This window comes from Micrasema longulum, unplaced genomic scaffold (genome assembly GCF_059751315.1).
Source record: "Micrasema longulum isolate JH-2025_06_02 unplaced genomic scaffold, ASM5975131v1 h1tg001939l, whole genome shotgun sequence".
Taxonomy (NCBI): domain Eukaryota; kingdom Metazoa; phylum Arthropoda; class Insecta; order Trichoptera; family Brachycentridae; genus Micrasema; species Micrasema longulum.
In genome coordinates, this window is record NW_028279113.1 from 93,906 (window position 1) to 110,753 (window position 16,848).

The window sequence follows — 16,848 nt, forward strand, 5'->3', positions numbered from 1 at the left end:
TGGAAACAATATCAAATGTTAATTAAAACACAACACAATAGTCATGAAAAGTAAATGTATCTTCTTGTAAAAATTTGATTTACAGGTACTCATGCAATGATAGATACATAGCACAAAAAGCAACGTATTTCTTAAATCTACCAAAATGCAGACAGCTACTATACGTATATAGTACTTGTATAGGTAACGAATTTATGATATAAATAATGTAAATAAATGTAAAACTCAACGAGAAGTATTTATAAAATCAACTGGATATTCAAAATTCAAACGAATTTTGTCAACGTTCTTAACGAATTATAATACCTACTACAGGAAAATCGCAAAAAAATAAAAGAGTTTGTCGGGCCTTGATAGGTAGATTTCTTGTAAAAAAAGGAGCGCGTAACGTCCGTCGATTAGTTATTCATGAACGTAAAGCCAAGTTACGGCAATTTACAGTTTGGGCGGTGGAGGTGGCTCTCGTTCCCAGCCATTGTTTGTTCTCTCTTCTCTCCCAGCGAGTCGCGAGTCGCGAGCGACACATCAGTACCGTGCCCGGTGCCCGATGGTGTTAGTGTCGTGCGTCGTGCGTGCCGTGTACCGTGTACCGTGAGCAACAAGACGGCTGACATATCAACAAACCAAAATATAGGTACATTTGATAGCAGTTGTGTCAATCTCAGCCCACCGTTTCCCACCTCACTTCGCTCATCGTCCTCGAGACTCCTCGGGTTGCCGATTATTGTCAGACTTGACTCAGCATAGCGGCCGATAACAGAGATCGTTGAAAACATGATCGGAAGCGATTACACACTAGAACTTTGTAATATTTTTCACTCTGGGCAGGTAAGAAAATTATGCTTTTGATTAAATTATAAACATTGACAGGTATATAATAAATTTCTGTGTTGATGTTTGATAGATATGTAGGTAAGTATCTACATGTTTAAAATGAATGGTAAATTATTTACAAACCTAATAGAATCTGTCAGAATTTGTGATGAACTGCTTGAGGTTTTCGTTTTCAGTAAACCGCGCGTTCAAGTCTATTGTAAGGACGAACCCTGGGCCACGATTACAATGGGAAGTTAATATTTATCTTCAATTTTATCTACAAAGTGAAATTAAGTTTTCTGTATGAAAAGCAGAATATGCATACATTTTTTTCTTTTAAACATGTTCAATTATAGGTTACCGATGAAGATACTTTATATGTTCATGCAAAAAAACTCATTTCGTTCGCAAATTTCGATTTTTCTTTATAGACAGTCGAATATAACTCTGTTAACTTCCCATTGTAATCGGGGCCCTGGGTACGTATTCTGATGGGAAGTTCAAATTTATCTTAAATTTTATCTACAAAGTAAAAATAAGTTTTCTATATGAAAAATATAATATGTGTACATTTTTTTTTTCTAAACATGTTCAATTACCGGTTACCGGCGAATATACTTTGAATTTTCGTACAAATATACACACTTTCGTACATAAATATCGAAATGAGTTAGTTAATTCCGTCTCCGTATATACCAATAAAGATAGCCGTTCATAATCGCGGCCCTGAAACTTTGACCGGGTTGACTTCACGTACGTGACACGGTGCGATATCAAAAATCGACAATAATAAAATGGCAGATACACTAAAATATTCATAGTGATATTTCAAATTATTAGGATTGATAATTATTTTTTGTTAATTATTACACACTTGGCAAAATAACATAATTATTTTATTTATTTTCAATTTCTGGAAATAGTTCATTTTGTACGAAAGCAATGTTGTACAGATTTGAAACAAACATTATTTATATTATTGTTATCAAAAACATTTTTCACTTTGTGGTATGACATTTTACATTTATTTGTTTATAAATTTGTATAAACCACTTAATTTTTTTATATTTTTTTTAAATTACACTTCGACCGGTTTCGAGGTTACTACCTCATCGTCAGGAATTTAACTAACGTTAAGTTAAATTCACGTTAAGTTAGTTAAATTCCTGACGATGAGGTAGTAACCTCGAAACCGGTCGAAGTGTAATTTAAAAAAAAAAAAGTGGTTTATACAAATTTATAAACAAATAAATGCAAACATTATTTATTATTTTTTCTGTTTACATAAAACTAGGCGCTATAAGGGTTTTTGGATGGCCCTAGTTTTCACAGTAAACAATCTATCAAAACTGTAAAATGATAGAGACACCCAAATGGTAAATATCTATAGTGTGTAAAAAAAATCTTTGCTGTAGTGCCATAATCCAGGGGGAAAATACGAGACTACGTTTGTATGTAGAAAAGTAAGACTGCGTTTAAATTTAATTATGGTATTTAATATTATAATATTATTACTCATATTGCGTTCGTACGCATTTCAGGTTTTTGTTTATGTGGATTTATCGTTTTCATTTGACAATGGCAATAAGAACGGAACGTTGTTATGCAGAAAGCAGCCAGCCAAAAAACAGTGAAACTGAGATAATAGCACGTTTGTGAAAACAGTTAATAATCAAATCTACACAACAGATGGAATGTTTTTGACTATAACAAATGATAAACAAGGAATGTATTTAACAAAATTTTACATTACAAGCCAGAATTTAACCATGTATTTGACTAGTTTTAATGATTTTTAAAATTCGTCAAGATTTTCTAGTGCTGTGGGTGATTTTTACAAATTGAGAAATGCCGTTTTTGTGATGGAAACCATTTTCAGACGGTGATTAAAACAATTTTTTGTATGAAAGCGGTCTGACTGTTTTTAGCAGGACATATAATTGTCCTTACTGCACCCAAAAACATATATATCTTATTTTTTCAAAATTGTGGACTTGCTGCTTTCTGCATAACTGCGTTCAACGGAGAGAAGCTTCCGAAGATAAATTTAATACCATTAGTAGGTAGTATGTAGATGAGATCGTGACGTCACGCATCGGCGTCGCGTCGCACGAATTTAGCGATGAATGAAGTACAGAAAAGGGCGGCCTCCGTGGTGTAATGCTTCACACTCGGAAGGTTCCGGGTTTGATTCCCGGTGATATCACAGAAATCAAATGTGGTTTTCAAGTCTGGGTGTGATGGGCTGTAATGCCCTGTAATTCACCACCGTAATTGGGACCGTTATTTTACAAAAAAAACGCAAAAATGTACGCTGAAATAGTTATGTTCTCATTGCCAAGTTTTGAAAACAAAAACGAAAATTACGTTGGTGGGTACATCTAGGTGTACATGAAATTTCAATGGCATTAGTAAAATGCAATAAAATGTCAAGTATTGTTAGTACAGTACATTCCCGATAATCCGAATTAATTGGGACCGGACTTAGTTCGGATTAGCCGAAATAACCGTGAGAACGCGGTTGGAAGCGAAAGAACGAGTCTCTTGTGTTATAATAGTGGTGTGTGGTATGTAGATATACGTTTTCGGAACAGACTACCTTTTTTATCGATGTAATAATACACTAATACAGTTCACGGCTAACAGTTATTACAGTACTTGCAATAAATACCTAGAACAACAGGCCACTGCTACACCTGCCGATATAATGTTTATGAAACGGTGGCGAAACTTTGCGTCGTCAAATAGACTCTCTTTACTGCGTCAAAAGACAATCACCGAGTTTATGTCTTGTAACAAGTATTATGTATGTAGTACATAATATAATTTTTAAATTAACGTTTTTACAGTTTTGCTACCCTAGTTACAGTGTACTGTACGTAATGCGCTGTTAAACCTAAGTATTAAATAAAAAAGTTTACTGTATTCAATGAATCTTTAATTTGTTTTTGAATTGATTTGACGACATGCACTTATTTTCACCCCTTTAAGCATTAATTCCTTAAGAAATGCGTAGTTTTGTCACATAATAAAACTAATTATTTCGTTCCGGGACATGTTCGGATTGCGCGTGTGGGGATTAGCGGAACTCTACTGTATATGGATTATTTTTAATAGATATATTTGAATTTAAGTATTATTGAGTGAGGACTATGTAGCAATATTGCAGATACCAATTATCAGCGATTTTTGCAGTTGGTAATATTATCAGAGCACGAGAATCACGTTTGCATGTAGCGGAAAAGAAGGCGAATTACGATTTTGATCGCATTAGAGTGAAATACGAACGACTTTATGAAACGAAGGCATGACATACTGAGGGGTCGGACCATTATTAATAATATTTTATTACTGATATATCATATTTACTTACTCCTTACATTAAATCCTTTATTTCCATAACACCTCATAATATTATTACCTAATTTTTTATTGTTGCTGATAGCAACAGTTAACAATATAATTTAGTAGCAGTTACCAAATTAATAGCGGCGAAAAACAACGAACATATGTATTAGTAGTTAGTTAGTAACAAATAACATGAAGAGAAGTTGCCTTCTCACGAACATTATGTAGTCTAAAGAGTTATTTTTCACAGCTTGCGATTTTACAATCTGGTCAATGTTTAGATGTTTTAATTATTTGGTTAGTTTACTTACGCGTTTCATGTAAACTCGGCGTAGAGTTACACCTAAGTATAGTGGTATAATTTGGATGGAAATACCATCCTTATTCTATCACCATAATAAGGATGGTATTCCCATCCACATTATATCACTATACTAAAGTGTAACTTAACGCCAAGTTTATGAGAAAGACCCAATATCTTTAGGAATATCTTTGATATAAGCCAAACATATGGAAATGGAAACATATTATACTTCCAACAGGTGGAGCCTGGAAGCTGCACACAGCGCCTGACGGGGAATATCAAGACAGGAGTCATCCTGAAGGATGTATCTCTTACGGTGCACAGTGGAGAGGTGGTCGCCATTTTGGGTTCAAAAGGTAACATTTTTTTACAGAGTTGCCCCACAGCAGGCCCACTGGCAACAACTTTGTTTTTAACCACTATTTTTTTTCCGTACGTAACGTAAACCTTGACGAAGAAGCTTGTTTGCTTTGAAACTGGTCGATGGGAAAAAAAAGAAGAAAAAATCGTGGTTAAAATAAAGTTGTTATATTTATTTTATCATAATGAATAACCACAAAGTTAGTGCTTCAAATATAAACTTTATAAAATATTTTTCTTTTTCGTTTACGTTTTTATGTCATTATCTTTAACAATATATATTGTAAGATAAATCATCAAGTACCTGTACAATATGCTGGCCATAGTACTGGTTGATTAATTAGAGCTGGCGCGTTCGCAAAATAAACACAAACATTTAAAATCTACAGAATGTCGATTTTAAAAAGGTTTCATTCAATTTTAACCAAATGTGCTATCTTTTTTTAAAATTCGTGTTGCATATGAAAAAAATCAATGGGTTAAGAAAATGTAATAAGTATCTTAATATATTTTTACACAAGTTAATTTTTTATTTACAATAATATTTTGTGTTCATCATTTTTGACTAACTTAAATAAAAAGGCTAGTTTTTTTCCACCATTTTCTACAGTTTTTTTTTTTGCTCTAATCCAAAAGGAATTTTTGAAAAAAACATAGCACACTTGATTCAAATTGAATATGAAAGTTTTTTAAATCAATATTCTGTACATTAAACATGTGTTTGTCTAAGTTTTGCGAACGCACCAGCACTAGATAATCGACCAATATATGATTAGATTAAATGAAAAATATATTTATACACCAGTGTTTTTAATCCATAGCTAAACATTGAATATATGTATATTATGATATTTTCACTATTAAGAATCGCAGCAAAATTCAGACAAACGCAGGAGCAACTTGTGTTTATTTCATTACCATATCATTGGCAAATAACAAAGCAATAGTAGTCTTTGCCACGCTCATACGCACATTTAAGCTCGAGAGAGACAGAAATAATTTTCATAATTCGTATACCGTGCGATGTCATACCATGGGCTAATCACAGATACTACACAATGCGTTTGTGTTAGTATTGCGAACGGGCCAGCTTTAAAAAATCCACCAGTATTTACAGATTTTTTTATATACAAGTAAGTCGAATCGGATTGTGGTCCCGTGACTAGTGTTGCGGACTCACGGATCAGAAGTTTGAGGTTCGAACCCCACTCTACCCCAGCTCGATTCCAATTTTATAATAGTGAGTTATTTACAACTCGTTGAAAATGCCCCCAAAATCGGATTATTTGGGTATATCCATAGAATTAAGAATAGTCCAGAAGGAGCGTAGAATCATATTTGAAAACATAGGACTGTGTCCAATAATCCCCCCACTATGCCCCACATTCGCTGCGCGCATTCGTGATGTCGCCGCGTAATGTTGCACGATGGGAAAAAATCATAACACAAATGTAAGGTAAAAAAAAAGCAATCTGTTAATTTCTCTAAAATTCAATTGTGCACGCGGAAATATTGATTGACACAACAGAGTAGATAAGTAAAGGGTCATTTAATAAGAGTAATTGAATTAATGAACTTTAAGCTTAAAATGTAAAACAAATTTTGTTTTACATAAAACGGATATTTTTATATCATGTTAAATAATATATGATGTTTTGAAGATAATGTCGGTCAAATATCTACCACAGAGTTGTTTAATCGAGGTCCAATTTTCATTATTTATCTTATTAGATGAGCAACGTAGGGTAAAAAAATTTACTACCCTGGCAACACTGACGAAATTTCCATTTTGTTTCTTCGACAATCTGACAGATGGAAAAATTATTCAATTTTTAAGTAATGCATTTGCTACTTAAACATTCGTTTGCTAATTACACATGAAATGTGATACCATCCTGTTTCTTTAAGATCCTAGCAGTATTTCTACATTTTAAAAGGACACAACACGGCATAGTTGAATTCAAATCAGGAGTTGCGTACTGAGCGACGTCTACAAAGAAACTAACGTGTCAAAACGTAAACCTACTCATTTATGAGTAGTTTAGTCGCCTTCTGTTTGATGTACGTATGCGGTTTCTGGATTATTCTTAATTCTATGGGTAAATCATAAGAACGCAAATATTTCATTTAAAAAAAAAACAATGAGTACTTTGGTGCAACTCAAATTTTTATTTTAAAATAGTTTTTTTAAGACATTGGTGGTGTAGCGAACTCAAAGATCAGAGAACTGAAGTTCGATCAATGCTCACTACAACTGGATTCCACGGTTTATGACTTCACAATTGCCCCAAAATTGAAAAATAAGAGTATGCGATGATGCAAGAACGCAAATCCTCGTATTTATTTTCTTGCTTGTCATCGGGTTGTGGTCCCGCGGGCGTGGCCATTGTCGCGGATTCACGGATCAGAGGTCCGAGGTTCGAACCCTACTTTACCGAAACTTGATTATCATTTTCTGATAGTGAGTTATTTACGACTCCTCGAAATTGTCTCCCAAAATGAGGAATATCACTGCGGGAAATTAGATATAAAAAATGTTTTCTTACACATAGTGAAAATTAAAATACAGGTATACGTCGTTTTACGCCGGGGTTCCTTCCCGAGAGACACCGGCGTAAAATGAATACAAATACAGGATGTTATTTAAACCCTGTCACTTCCGAAACCACGATAATCAGTACGAGCAAGAATACATATTGGCACATTAAAATAAATGTTTAGAACGAATAAAATTTACAAAAATTAAATATTTAAAAAAACAAATGGTTGCTTACTTCTGCAGGGGAGAAATGCATTGTGTAGTATCTGTGATTATGGTATGGCATAGCACGGCATACGCATTATGAAAATAATTTCTGTCTCTCTCGAGCTCAAACGCGCTTATGATCTTGGCGAAGACTACTATTGCTTTGTTAGTTGCTAATGATATGGTAATGAAATATACACAGGTTGCTCCTGCGTTCGTCTGAATTTTGCTGCGATTCTTAATAGTAGAAATATCATAATATACAGGGTGTTATTAAATCCTGTCACATCCGAAACCACGATGATCAGCATGACCAAGAAGACATATTGGCACAGTAAAATATTTTTTAGAATAAATAAAATTTAAAAAAATAAAATATGAAAAATAGCAAATGGTTGCTTACAGGGGAGAAACGAGGAGGGAAAAGGGTGAGTCTGATACTGCGCCGGGCTCCCCTCACTTCTCCCCTGCAGAAGTAAGCAACTATTTGTTTTTTTTAAATATTTTATTTTTTTAAATTTTCTTTGTTCTAAATATGTTTTTAAATATGCTAATATGTCTTCTTGTTTAATGGAAGATATAAGATTAGGTTCCCTGTCAAAATTCTAAGATCAATCTAACAATCTAAAATATTCTAAATAAATTATAAATGTATTTCATCAATACAGTTTCAATTCGTTCACAAAATAAATAATAATATCTTAATAGAAATAATGTTTTTTTCTTATAATAAATACTAACTCACCAGTTCGTTGGTACGAAATTAAATTCTCACACTTTTTTGAAAAGAGCATCCAATTTCATTTGTTTTGATTGTTGATAGCATAAATTAAACATATTTGAATATTCTTTTATTTTCAATAAAAATACAATAAAAAATATAATCATACCCTTTTAATTTTCTTAAAATCAAAATGAAAACTAACTCGGAAACAATTTTACACACACAATAAGTTTCTCGCATACACGATAATAGAATAAAACAACGGGTAAAAGTGTGTCTGCTATTAGAATCGCAGCGCCTACTGACGTCTGGTACCAGCCGAACTGGCGAATCCCACGTCAGCACCAACCGGCGTAATTGTAAATCGGCGTAAATCGAACCGACGCAAAACGACGTTTACATGTATTTAATTGTTCGCCGAAGTTTCTCTAAAATGTACGAAAAAATTTATAAAAATTAACTACTTGAAATGACGTCAAAGGTTCGTCTAAATCAACCAAAGATATAGTATAACCAAGTATATATAGTAGTATTGTGATAGATTTCCGGCTTCCGGGAAGCCACTCGCCAATCAGAACAACTCACCGAAGAGAACTAGTGAGTCACGCGCGGAGAAAATTACAAAACTTTAAAAAATCGTAGCGATGATAATATGATACATGTTTTTTTTTTGTCTTAGTTTGATAGGATTAAATAAATAAAAAATTACAAACACTGAACTTAATCACTGAAATATTTGGGTAAACAATGAAAGCAGGGTTTCAATAATGTAAATAATAAAAAAAACAAAGTAACTCGAAAAAAAAATGTTTTGGCTCATTTGGTAGAAAAAAAAAAAAAAAACTATTTTATTCGCACTCCTTTTTCCAAGAAATAAAATAAATCAACGAGAATATTATTTCTAGGGAGTGGCAAAAGAGCCCTTCTGGATGTGATATCTCGGCGGGTGTCGGCGCGAGGTCAGGTCCTGTTAAATGGCTCTCCCTTGAGCATGTCCCAGTTCCGCAGCTCCTGCGGGTATGTCCAGCACACTTGTGACTTCATCCCGGGTTTGACAGTCCAACAGACTCTCAACTACACAGTGGTAAACGTAAGTTATTAAAAATACTAAATAAGTTATTAAAAATAATAATGTAATATCATTCTACGATAGTCTTTGTGATTGATGTTTCTTTTTGATTTCTGAAATAGAAACGGGATTTTACTGTTATTATTATTATTATAGTTTTATAATTTATATAGCGCCATTTTTGTGAAAATCCCCCAAGGGCGCTGTACAATAAATAAATATCCCAGCACTTCTTGCAGCTACCGAGCACATGGACGGTAGAAATTCTAGACCCCTTTTGCAAAGTTTAGGTATTTGATAACATTTACATACTGAAGCTAACCAATCGTCTTGCAGCTACAAAGCGCACGGACGAGAGGAATTCTAGGAACTTAAAAGTGTACAATAAATTATTTACACCAACATTTCAGTTTCTATTGTAATTTCCATCCCTGTGTATTAATTTTACTATTTTATCGACATAACTTGTTTATTTCTGTAAAAATGTAAAAGCCATGATGATGTTGAAAGATATAAATAAAAAATGTATCTATATTATATGGAATTTTCATATGTAAATGCGTGAACAAATTTTAAAAACTCTTTATCGTGTGTATATTTTAGATGAGCGGATACCTAAAGTCATCGAAGCTTAAACAAGTTATGGCTGATCTAGCACTTTCTCAGGTCAGTTTGGCAGTTAGACTTATAATTTATACTTAGTTAAAAAAACAATCATTTTAAGGTTCTTTTTTTTCAAAATAAGCATGTTTTTAGGTATCTAACAAGTGTGTTGAAAATTTGACCAAAAGCGAATACCGAAGGCTAATGATCGGAGTGCAGCTAGTTAAAGATCCTGGTAAATATTACAATACAGTATCTGGCAGATTATTTGAAAATAGCATGTTATGCATAATAACCTCTGATATAATCTGAATATAATTATAAATATGTAGTTTCTAATACACACTTAAATTCTTTTACTGGTAACTCGAGCGCGTTAATTTTTTTGTTTTTTTAAAAGAAAACCTCTTTCAAACCAATTTAATAACTCATTTTATTTTCCAGTTATTTTACTTTTGGATGAACCTACATGGGATCTAGATCCCTTGAACACATATTTAGTTGTATCGATTTTATCAAATGCAGCAAAGAAATACGGAGCAGCTATCATACTAACTATGGAAAAACCAAGATCAGGTAACAACAGTATTCCGATTCCCATATATAAACTGTGCTTACTTTAGGCTTTGCTGTTGTCGCTACATTAAAATGTATATGGACTATTTGGTACATTATTAATAACTAACACAATAAATTTGGTTGATTTCAGATGTGTTCCCATTCCTAGACAGGGTGGTTTACCTTTGTCTCGGAGATGTGGTTTATGCAGGACCAACGAGAACATTATTGGATTACTTTGGAAGTATCGGATTCCCATGTCCTCAACTAGAAAATCCATTGATGTATTATCGTAAGTATTTAATATCCAATAATGCCCATCAGACAGGACTTTTAAAAAAATATATTAAAAGTAAATTCTATGCAAAGTTGTCTTAGAAAAGCATTCCAATTTTTACATTAAAATAAATAAGATTAATTTTGTGAAATTCAACTGCAGTTTTGAAATGTGTTTCCAGTATTAAATTTTTGTGTTAAAATATAAGCTATAGGCGTGTATAAGAAAATAATGAATAGTACTACTGTATCTGCACCTATTTCAAATAAAATCTGTCAAAATAACTGACATTAAAACGTTATAATCGTATCTTTCAATAATGCATTTAAGTAATTAATCAGAATCAATAATCAATCTTCACATTTCCAAGATAATTAACTGTAATTTTTCCAGAGTACCATAGCCTTGTACATGACAATAATAATATCTGAATTAGCGACAACATGTACATAAATAATAAATGCGCTCTTTTTACGAAATACATGCCTGGTTATCATATCCATAATCAAGTTAGGAGTTAATATTTTCAGTTTGCCTTTCTACTGTGGATCGGCGATCAAGAGAGAGATTCATAGAGTCAAACCACCAAATAGCAGCTCTGGTTGACAAATTTAAAATTGAAGGTCACGCCATCATGCAAAGTGGAGGGAATGATCCTCATAGAATAATCAATCCTAACAAAATGCAACTTGCCTATGGGAAACCCAGCGAACTTAAAGTAGTGTGGCTTTTATATGTGTGAGCATCCATTAATTTTGTGAATTATTACATAATTTGATGATCAATATCTGAAACCACTATTTTGTTTTTGTAGGAGAATGCTCGCTTCAATATTTTGTTTTAAAATGTCTGGAATAAAACAAATAGTGTTGAGATTATTATCCCTCCCAATATTTTTCTTCATTCTATGGCTGTTCTACAATGATTCACAAGTAGGTATTTTACATATTATCACTTTAGTAAAATAATAATTGTATTTTTTTCACTTGGTGGCTAAACCATTAGCATGTTAGTTTAGCATTCACGAGGTTTCGTATCAATTACCGACAACTGACATAAAACATTTACAATTTCAAATGTATTTTTTACGCATTATTATATTTAGTTTTTCTATGCACCACATGGAATGATGATGATGATAAATAGATGTGTATTTTTTAAAATATAAAAATTATATTTCAAGCACTAACTTTGTGGTTATTCATTATAATAAAATAACTTTGTTTTTAAGAGATTGAGTTTTACTACTGACATTTCTTGGTGGAACTGCATTTTAATTATAATAATAAAAATACTTTATAGTTTTATTCCACTTTTATTACTTAAAATTATTGAATAAAAGTGGAATAAAACTACAAAGTATTTTTATTATTATAATCATTTTTATATTGTTTCACTGGACTGACATGACGACTCATATAATGGTGTTTTAGGTGCGATTTTAAGTTAGATATTTTTTTGTTTCTGGAAAGCAAGTTGACCATTTTTACTGAGGGACTAGGAAATGTTGAAGTGTAAACTAAATATTTCATGTCAACCTCTTGCATAGTAAAGTAACTCGCTAACCACTAGGGCAAGTGACAGACAATATATATAAGTGTGAACATAATATTTATAATATACACGAAACAAATTGTTACAGAATCTTCAAAGAACATTTATCACAAGAGGAGGCCTGTTATTTAACTGTATGGTTGGTACATATTTCATCAGTATTGTGAACACAGTCCTAACATGTAAGTTTATGAATTTAGAATACAAAGGTTTTTTTTTTATCATGTCAATGAGATTATGTATTCTAGTAACACTGTTGATGGTAGGATCATAAATAAGTTTTGTTAGAGGTATGCCCAGTACCTAACATATTCTTGCATACACCGCTAATACTAAATTTCGAAGGAATAAAAAAATATCCTTCCAACTTCTGCATTACATACAAGGGACTTAGAACTATGCAAGTCTAAATGGAGTTGCGATATTTCTATTTTTCTTAATCTTCTCATGACATTGTGATACATTTTCTGATTAAGCTTCCGCATTGTCCATTATGGTTGATCCTCAATCCAAATTAGACATAGATTACTATGTAACTTTAGAAGTTATGACTCCTATAAATTATTTATACTAAGGTTATATAAGTAATCAAATACCAATAAATTATGATCAAAACAATATGTATTTGAAACATTTTTTTTTGCAAATTACGCAACAATCCTTTTTACTTTCCAGCATCTATATTATGTGTATAATAATTTACAACTAAATATCACATCATTGTTTCCCTTTCCAGTTTAAAAATTTTGATGTACATCTGTTATTTCTGCGCATGTTTGCAAAATATTTTTTTGAAAATTCTAGATATCCCATATCGAACTAGATATTATCAGGAAGCTCAAGAAGGGGTTTACAGTGGAGCATCTTTACTTCTCTCATGTAACCTGATCTCTCTACCGTTTTCCTTCTTATCTGTTCTCGCAGCAACTGCAATTATTTATCCGTGAGTACTATTTATTTATTTAACCAATTAAAAAAAATATATATTTCTTATTGATATTGGCTATAATATCGAGCCTTGATCGCCAAAACATTGTAGCCGACGGAAGCAATATATTTTGAGATAATATTTATTCTTCTCAATTGTCAAGGAATACACTTTGAGAACCAAGTTTTGTTTTGAATTAATTGATCTCAATAAAAAAAGCAGTCGAAAAGTTTGGTTCGCAAAGTGCATTCCTTATTAATTGAGAGAAAGAAGTGTTCTCTCGTAAAATATAGTTTTTGTCGGTTACAATGTTTCGGCGATCATGGCTCGATATTATACGTAACTGTAATTAGGTATGCAGGGGTTGGTTATTCTTAGTAATTGATGAGGTGGTGTGGTGGGTGTATTATAAATATAATGTTGGTAAAAGGAGACAATTACATTAAAGCCAAAGTGATCTGCCATCCTACTTTGCTAGTACTTGTAGTCGGCAAGCTCGAAACATACTAAAGATTCATCAAATCAAGTATCTTACTATCGTTATGTATCTTATATCGTTACTATCGTTATGCTATCGCAAAATAATTTACATATGAAATAAATCGAGTCATTCTTTAACATAAATTTCCAAATGATGTAGTACTAACTTAATATGTATGTTGGTACATGCATAATATTATATTGTAGGCATAGCTTTCTATACAAAATTGTTAATAACGTAATTGATAGCCCAGAAATTGTTGGAGGCATTTCATATCGAGTCCCTGTCCGTAGAACTCGTCAATCTGTACTCTTCGACATTCCTAACTCAATGACTAATTATTTAAAAAATAGCACTCTACGAAGAATACAGATTACCTATAATGACAGTTTTAGTGACATCGACATACTACATTGTAAATACCATATTTTTATCAGATCAGTTAAAGACATTTTAAATTTATCTCCTGCTTGACTTTTAACTTTTAATTTGATTTTTAATTTTGTCTTTCAATTTTAACTATTTAATTTTAATTCTTAATTTTAACTTTTAATTTAAACTTTTCACTTAATTTTAAATTAATTTAAACTTTTCATTTTAATTTTAACTTTTACTTATAATTTTAAACATTTGATTTCAACTCTTAATTTATATTTACCTACATCTACTACCTGCATCGAATAATTTATTGTTGGTTGTGATTTTTTACAATTAAATTTAAATGTTCATGGAAGCGGAGAGAGAGGGAGGAAAGTAGAGTAGCTTTACAATGTCTTCTCCTTTTTATGAACTTTTTATGTAATATTTTTACTTTTACTTTTTTAGAATTAAATTATTTTTCCCCTCTCCTCCTGCATTTATTAGTGTGAAATCTGTAATTGGTCTTACTTTTTTTAATTGTTCTTTTGTCCCTTGTTTTATATAAAGACTGTATGATTTCATTAATAAATAAATAAATAAATAGTAATAAAATTAAAAAATTACAACAGGGATGGAGAATACCTTAAAGAAGGGAATATGGAAGTCTAGGCATTTACAGGGCTTATGACCTGGCAATGGCTGGTTTAAGTGGCCACTTTACACACTGTGTAACATTAACCATTTTGCCTATGTTTGAACATTCATATTTCTTCAATTATTTCATTTATTGATTTAAGTGAAGTTAAAGAGCTGAAACCTTTATTGTTGTGAAGAGATTTATTTGACTGAATTATTTCACATACTAGGCAACGCCTTAAAACCATTTTCTAATTTTTAAACTTTTTCTTGGACCAGGTCTACAAACATTTGGACAAACTCAAATATTGTAATAGTAATAAAATTAACTAAAAATATTAGCAAACTTCCGACTTAATTAATTTATTATGGATAACTTATATAGCGCCATTTTTGTAATATAAAACCTCAGGGGCTTTACAAAGTGATTTTATAAAGAAATAAATATAATTTCAACTTTTTAAACTTGTAATTTAATAAAAACACTGTACTTTGTCATCACATGCTAAGGATTTATTCGAATGCTTTAGAGAACATGTAGGTTTTAAGTATATTATGATCCCGTTCAACAAAATTACCCAGTTTATTAAATTATTATCAAATACAATACAAGAATTTATTCTTCTTAAACATGCGTCAACTACATGTCACTGTTTAGTAAAATGTCAAAATAAGACTCTTAAACAAAATGGTCAGTTACACTGCACTTACATTGAATTTGGTTTAAGACAATAATTTACACATTTTTTTATTTACCTCGATTTTATTCTCCATTCACGCGGCGGCGCGCTGCTCGTTGTCTTTTGACAGATCGAAAGAGTTTTGAAAATTTTTCAGTGTAAAACCGGGCATGAAAAATGTTAATTGGGGGGAATATTTGAATAAGAATGTATGGAAAAAAATGGGACCTAAATATTTTGGTGTAAAAAGCGGGAAAACGTAAAATTGAGGAATGTACAAACGAGGTTTTACTGTATGTTACATTACTTTTTGTAACTTGAACTTGAAAAGTGACAGAAATTGGGTATCCTAAAATATACATTGTTTTGATTCAAATCAGAATAAAAAAAAATTGTTGAATGTATATTTTTAATCTATGCTATTACAAGTGCATATTTTTACTTACCACTTGAAATAATACCAAGTTACGTAAATGATTTTACTACCTTCCAGAGTTCTCGGTGAAATATCCCAAATATTGGACTTTCTGTATGTCGCACTTGGTCTGTGGGCCTGTTATATATTTGCCGAACAACAAACAATGGCTATACTCATGGTAATAAAATGTCCAATCACCGCTGCTACAATGAGTGTTTATATCTCATGCGTCTATATCACACTAGGAAGTGGATTCCTCAGGTAAACTACGTAACTTTAATTTTTCTCAAAGCTTTTTTTGCATATTAATACGAGTGATTTTAAAGATTCAACTAAAATATGTTTGTTTTAATTTGAGATACACATTAAAAATAGATTATGCTTTCAGGTCTTATCGAGGGTTAGAGGACTGGCTATACTATTTAAGCTACGCAACACAAACGAGATACGCGTCTTCTTTCCTTTATAGAAAGGTATTCAGCCAAAGTATGTACAGTGGATTACCTTACAGTAAGACACAAAACTGTTCAGACTTCAGCCTCATCCAAACATCAGCTTCGCTATACGACTCCAACAATCTTAACTGTCAATTCAGGTCGGGAAAAGCATTTCTAGCTGAGAGGTTTAGTTATCAGTATTCTGCGGTTGATTTGTACTCTATAGGAGAATTTAATTTGGAATTCAATCTCGGTATAGCGTTTGCATTTGCCGTTGGAAGTATCGTAATCAATAAATTATTTTATTTAATGCCTCTGCCATCATTTATCAAAGGAAAATTCCGAGAGTAAATTAGGTTAATTATGTTTGAATACCTTGTAGAGCTTTTATTATTAAATTTTTTTAGTGTGTAAATACTTTGTATCATTGGATTTTTTTACCTTTCCCAACTTTTAATTTTAAATTATAATTTCCCAGTTCAGTGGATAGAAAACACTCGAAAAAATTGCAGGATCCAGAATGAAGATATGTACCCTGAAATGTGCATT

The 16,848-nt window shown here is 31.9% G+C and overlaps 1 protein-coding gene across 1 annotated transcript; it reads left to right on the top strand.

The window, feature by feature from the left end:
• Positions 1–527: 527 nt before the first annotated feature.
• On the top strand, positions 528–16,714 carry LOC148273482 (ATP-binding cassette sub-family G member 5). Its single transcript, XM_088238650.1, has 13 exons — positions 528–828; positions 4,707–4,824; positions 9,204–9,388; positions 9,971–10,033; positions 10,124–10,205; positions 10,415–10,546; positions 10,680–10,820; positions 11,336–11,543; positions 11,620–11,737; positions 12,448–12,541; positions 13,164–13,302; positions 15,938–16,123; positions 16,251–16,714. Exons 1-13 carry the CDS (start codon positions 775–777, stop codon positions 16,648–16,650), a joined length of 1,920 nt encoding a protein of 639 aa, XP_088094776.1. The 5' UTR covers positions 528–774; the 3' UTR covers positions 16,651–16,714.
• The last annotated feature ends 134 nt before the right edge of the window (positions 16,715–16,848 follow it).

Excerpts from the sequence above, each read along its gene's own strand:
- LOC148273482 (XM_088238650.1), top strand. The coding sequence starts at position 775 with ATGATCGGAAGCGATTACACACTAGAACTTTGTAATATTTTTCACTCT. Across the intron at positions 10,206-10,414 it reads GCAGCTAGTTAAAGATCCTG|TTATTTTACTTTTGGATGAA; the intron begins GTAAATATTACA and ends TTTATTTTCCAG. Across the intron at positions 13,303-15,937 it reads GCAACTGCAATTATTTATCC|AGTTCTCGGTGAAATATCCC; the intron begins GTGAGTACTATT and ends ACTACCTTCCAG.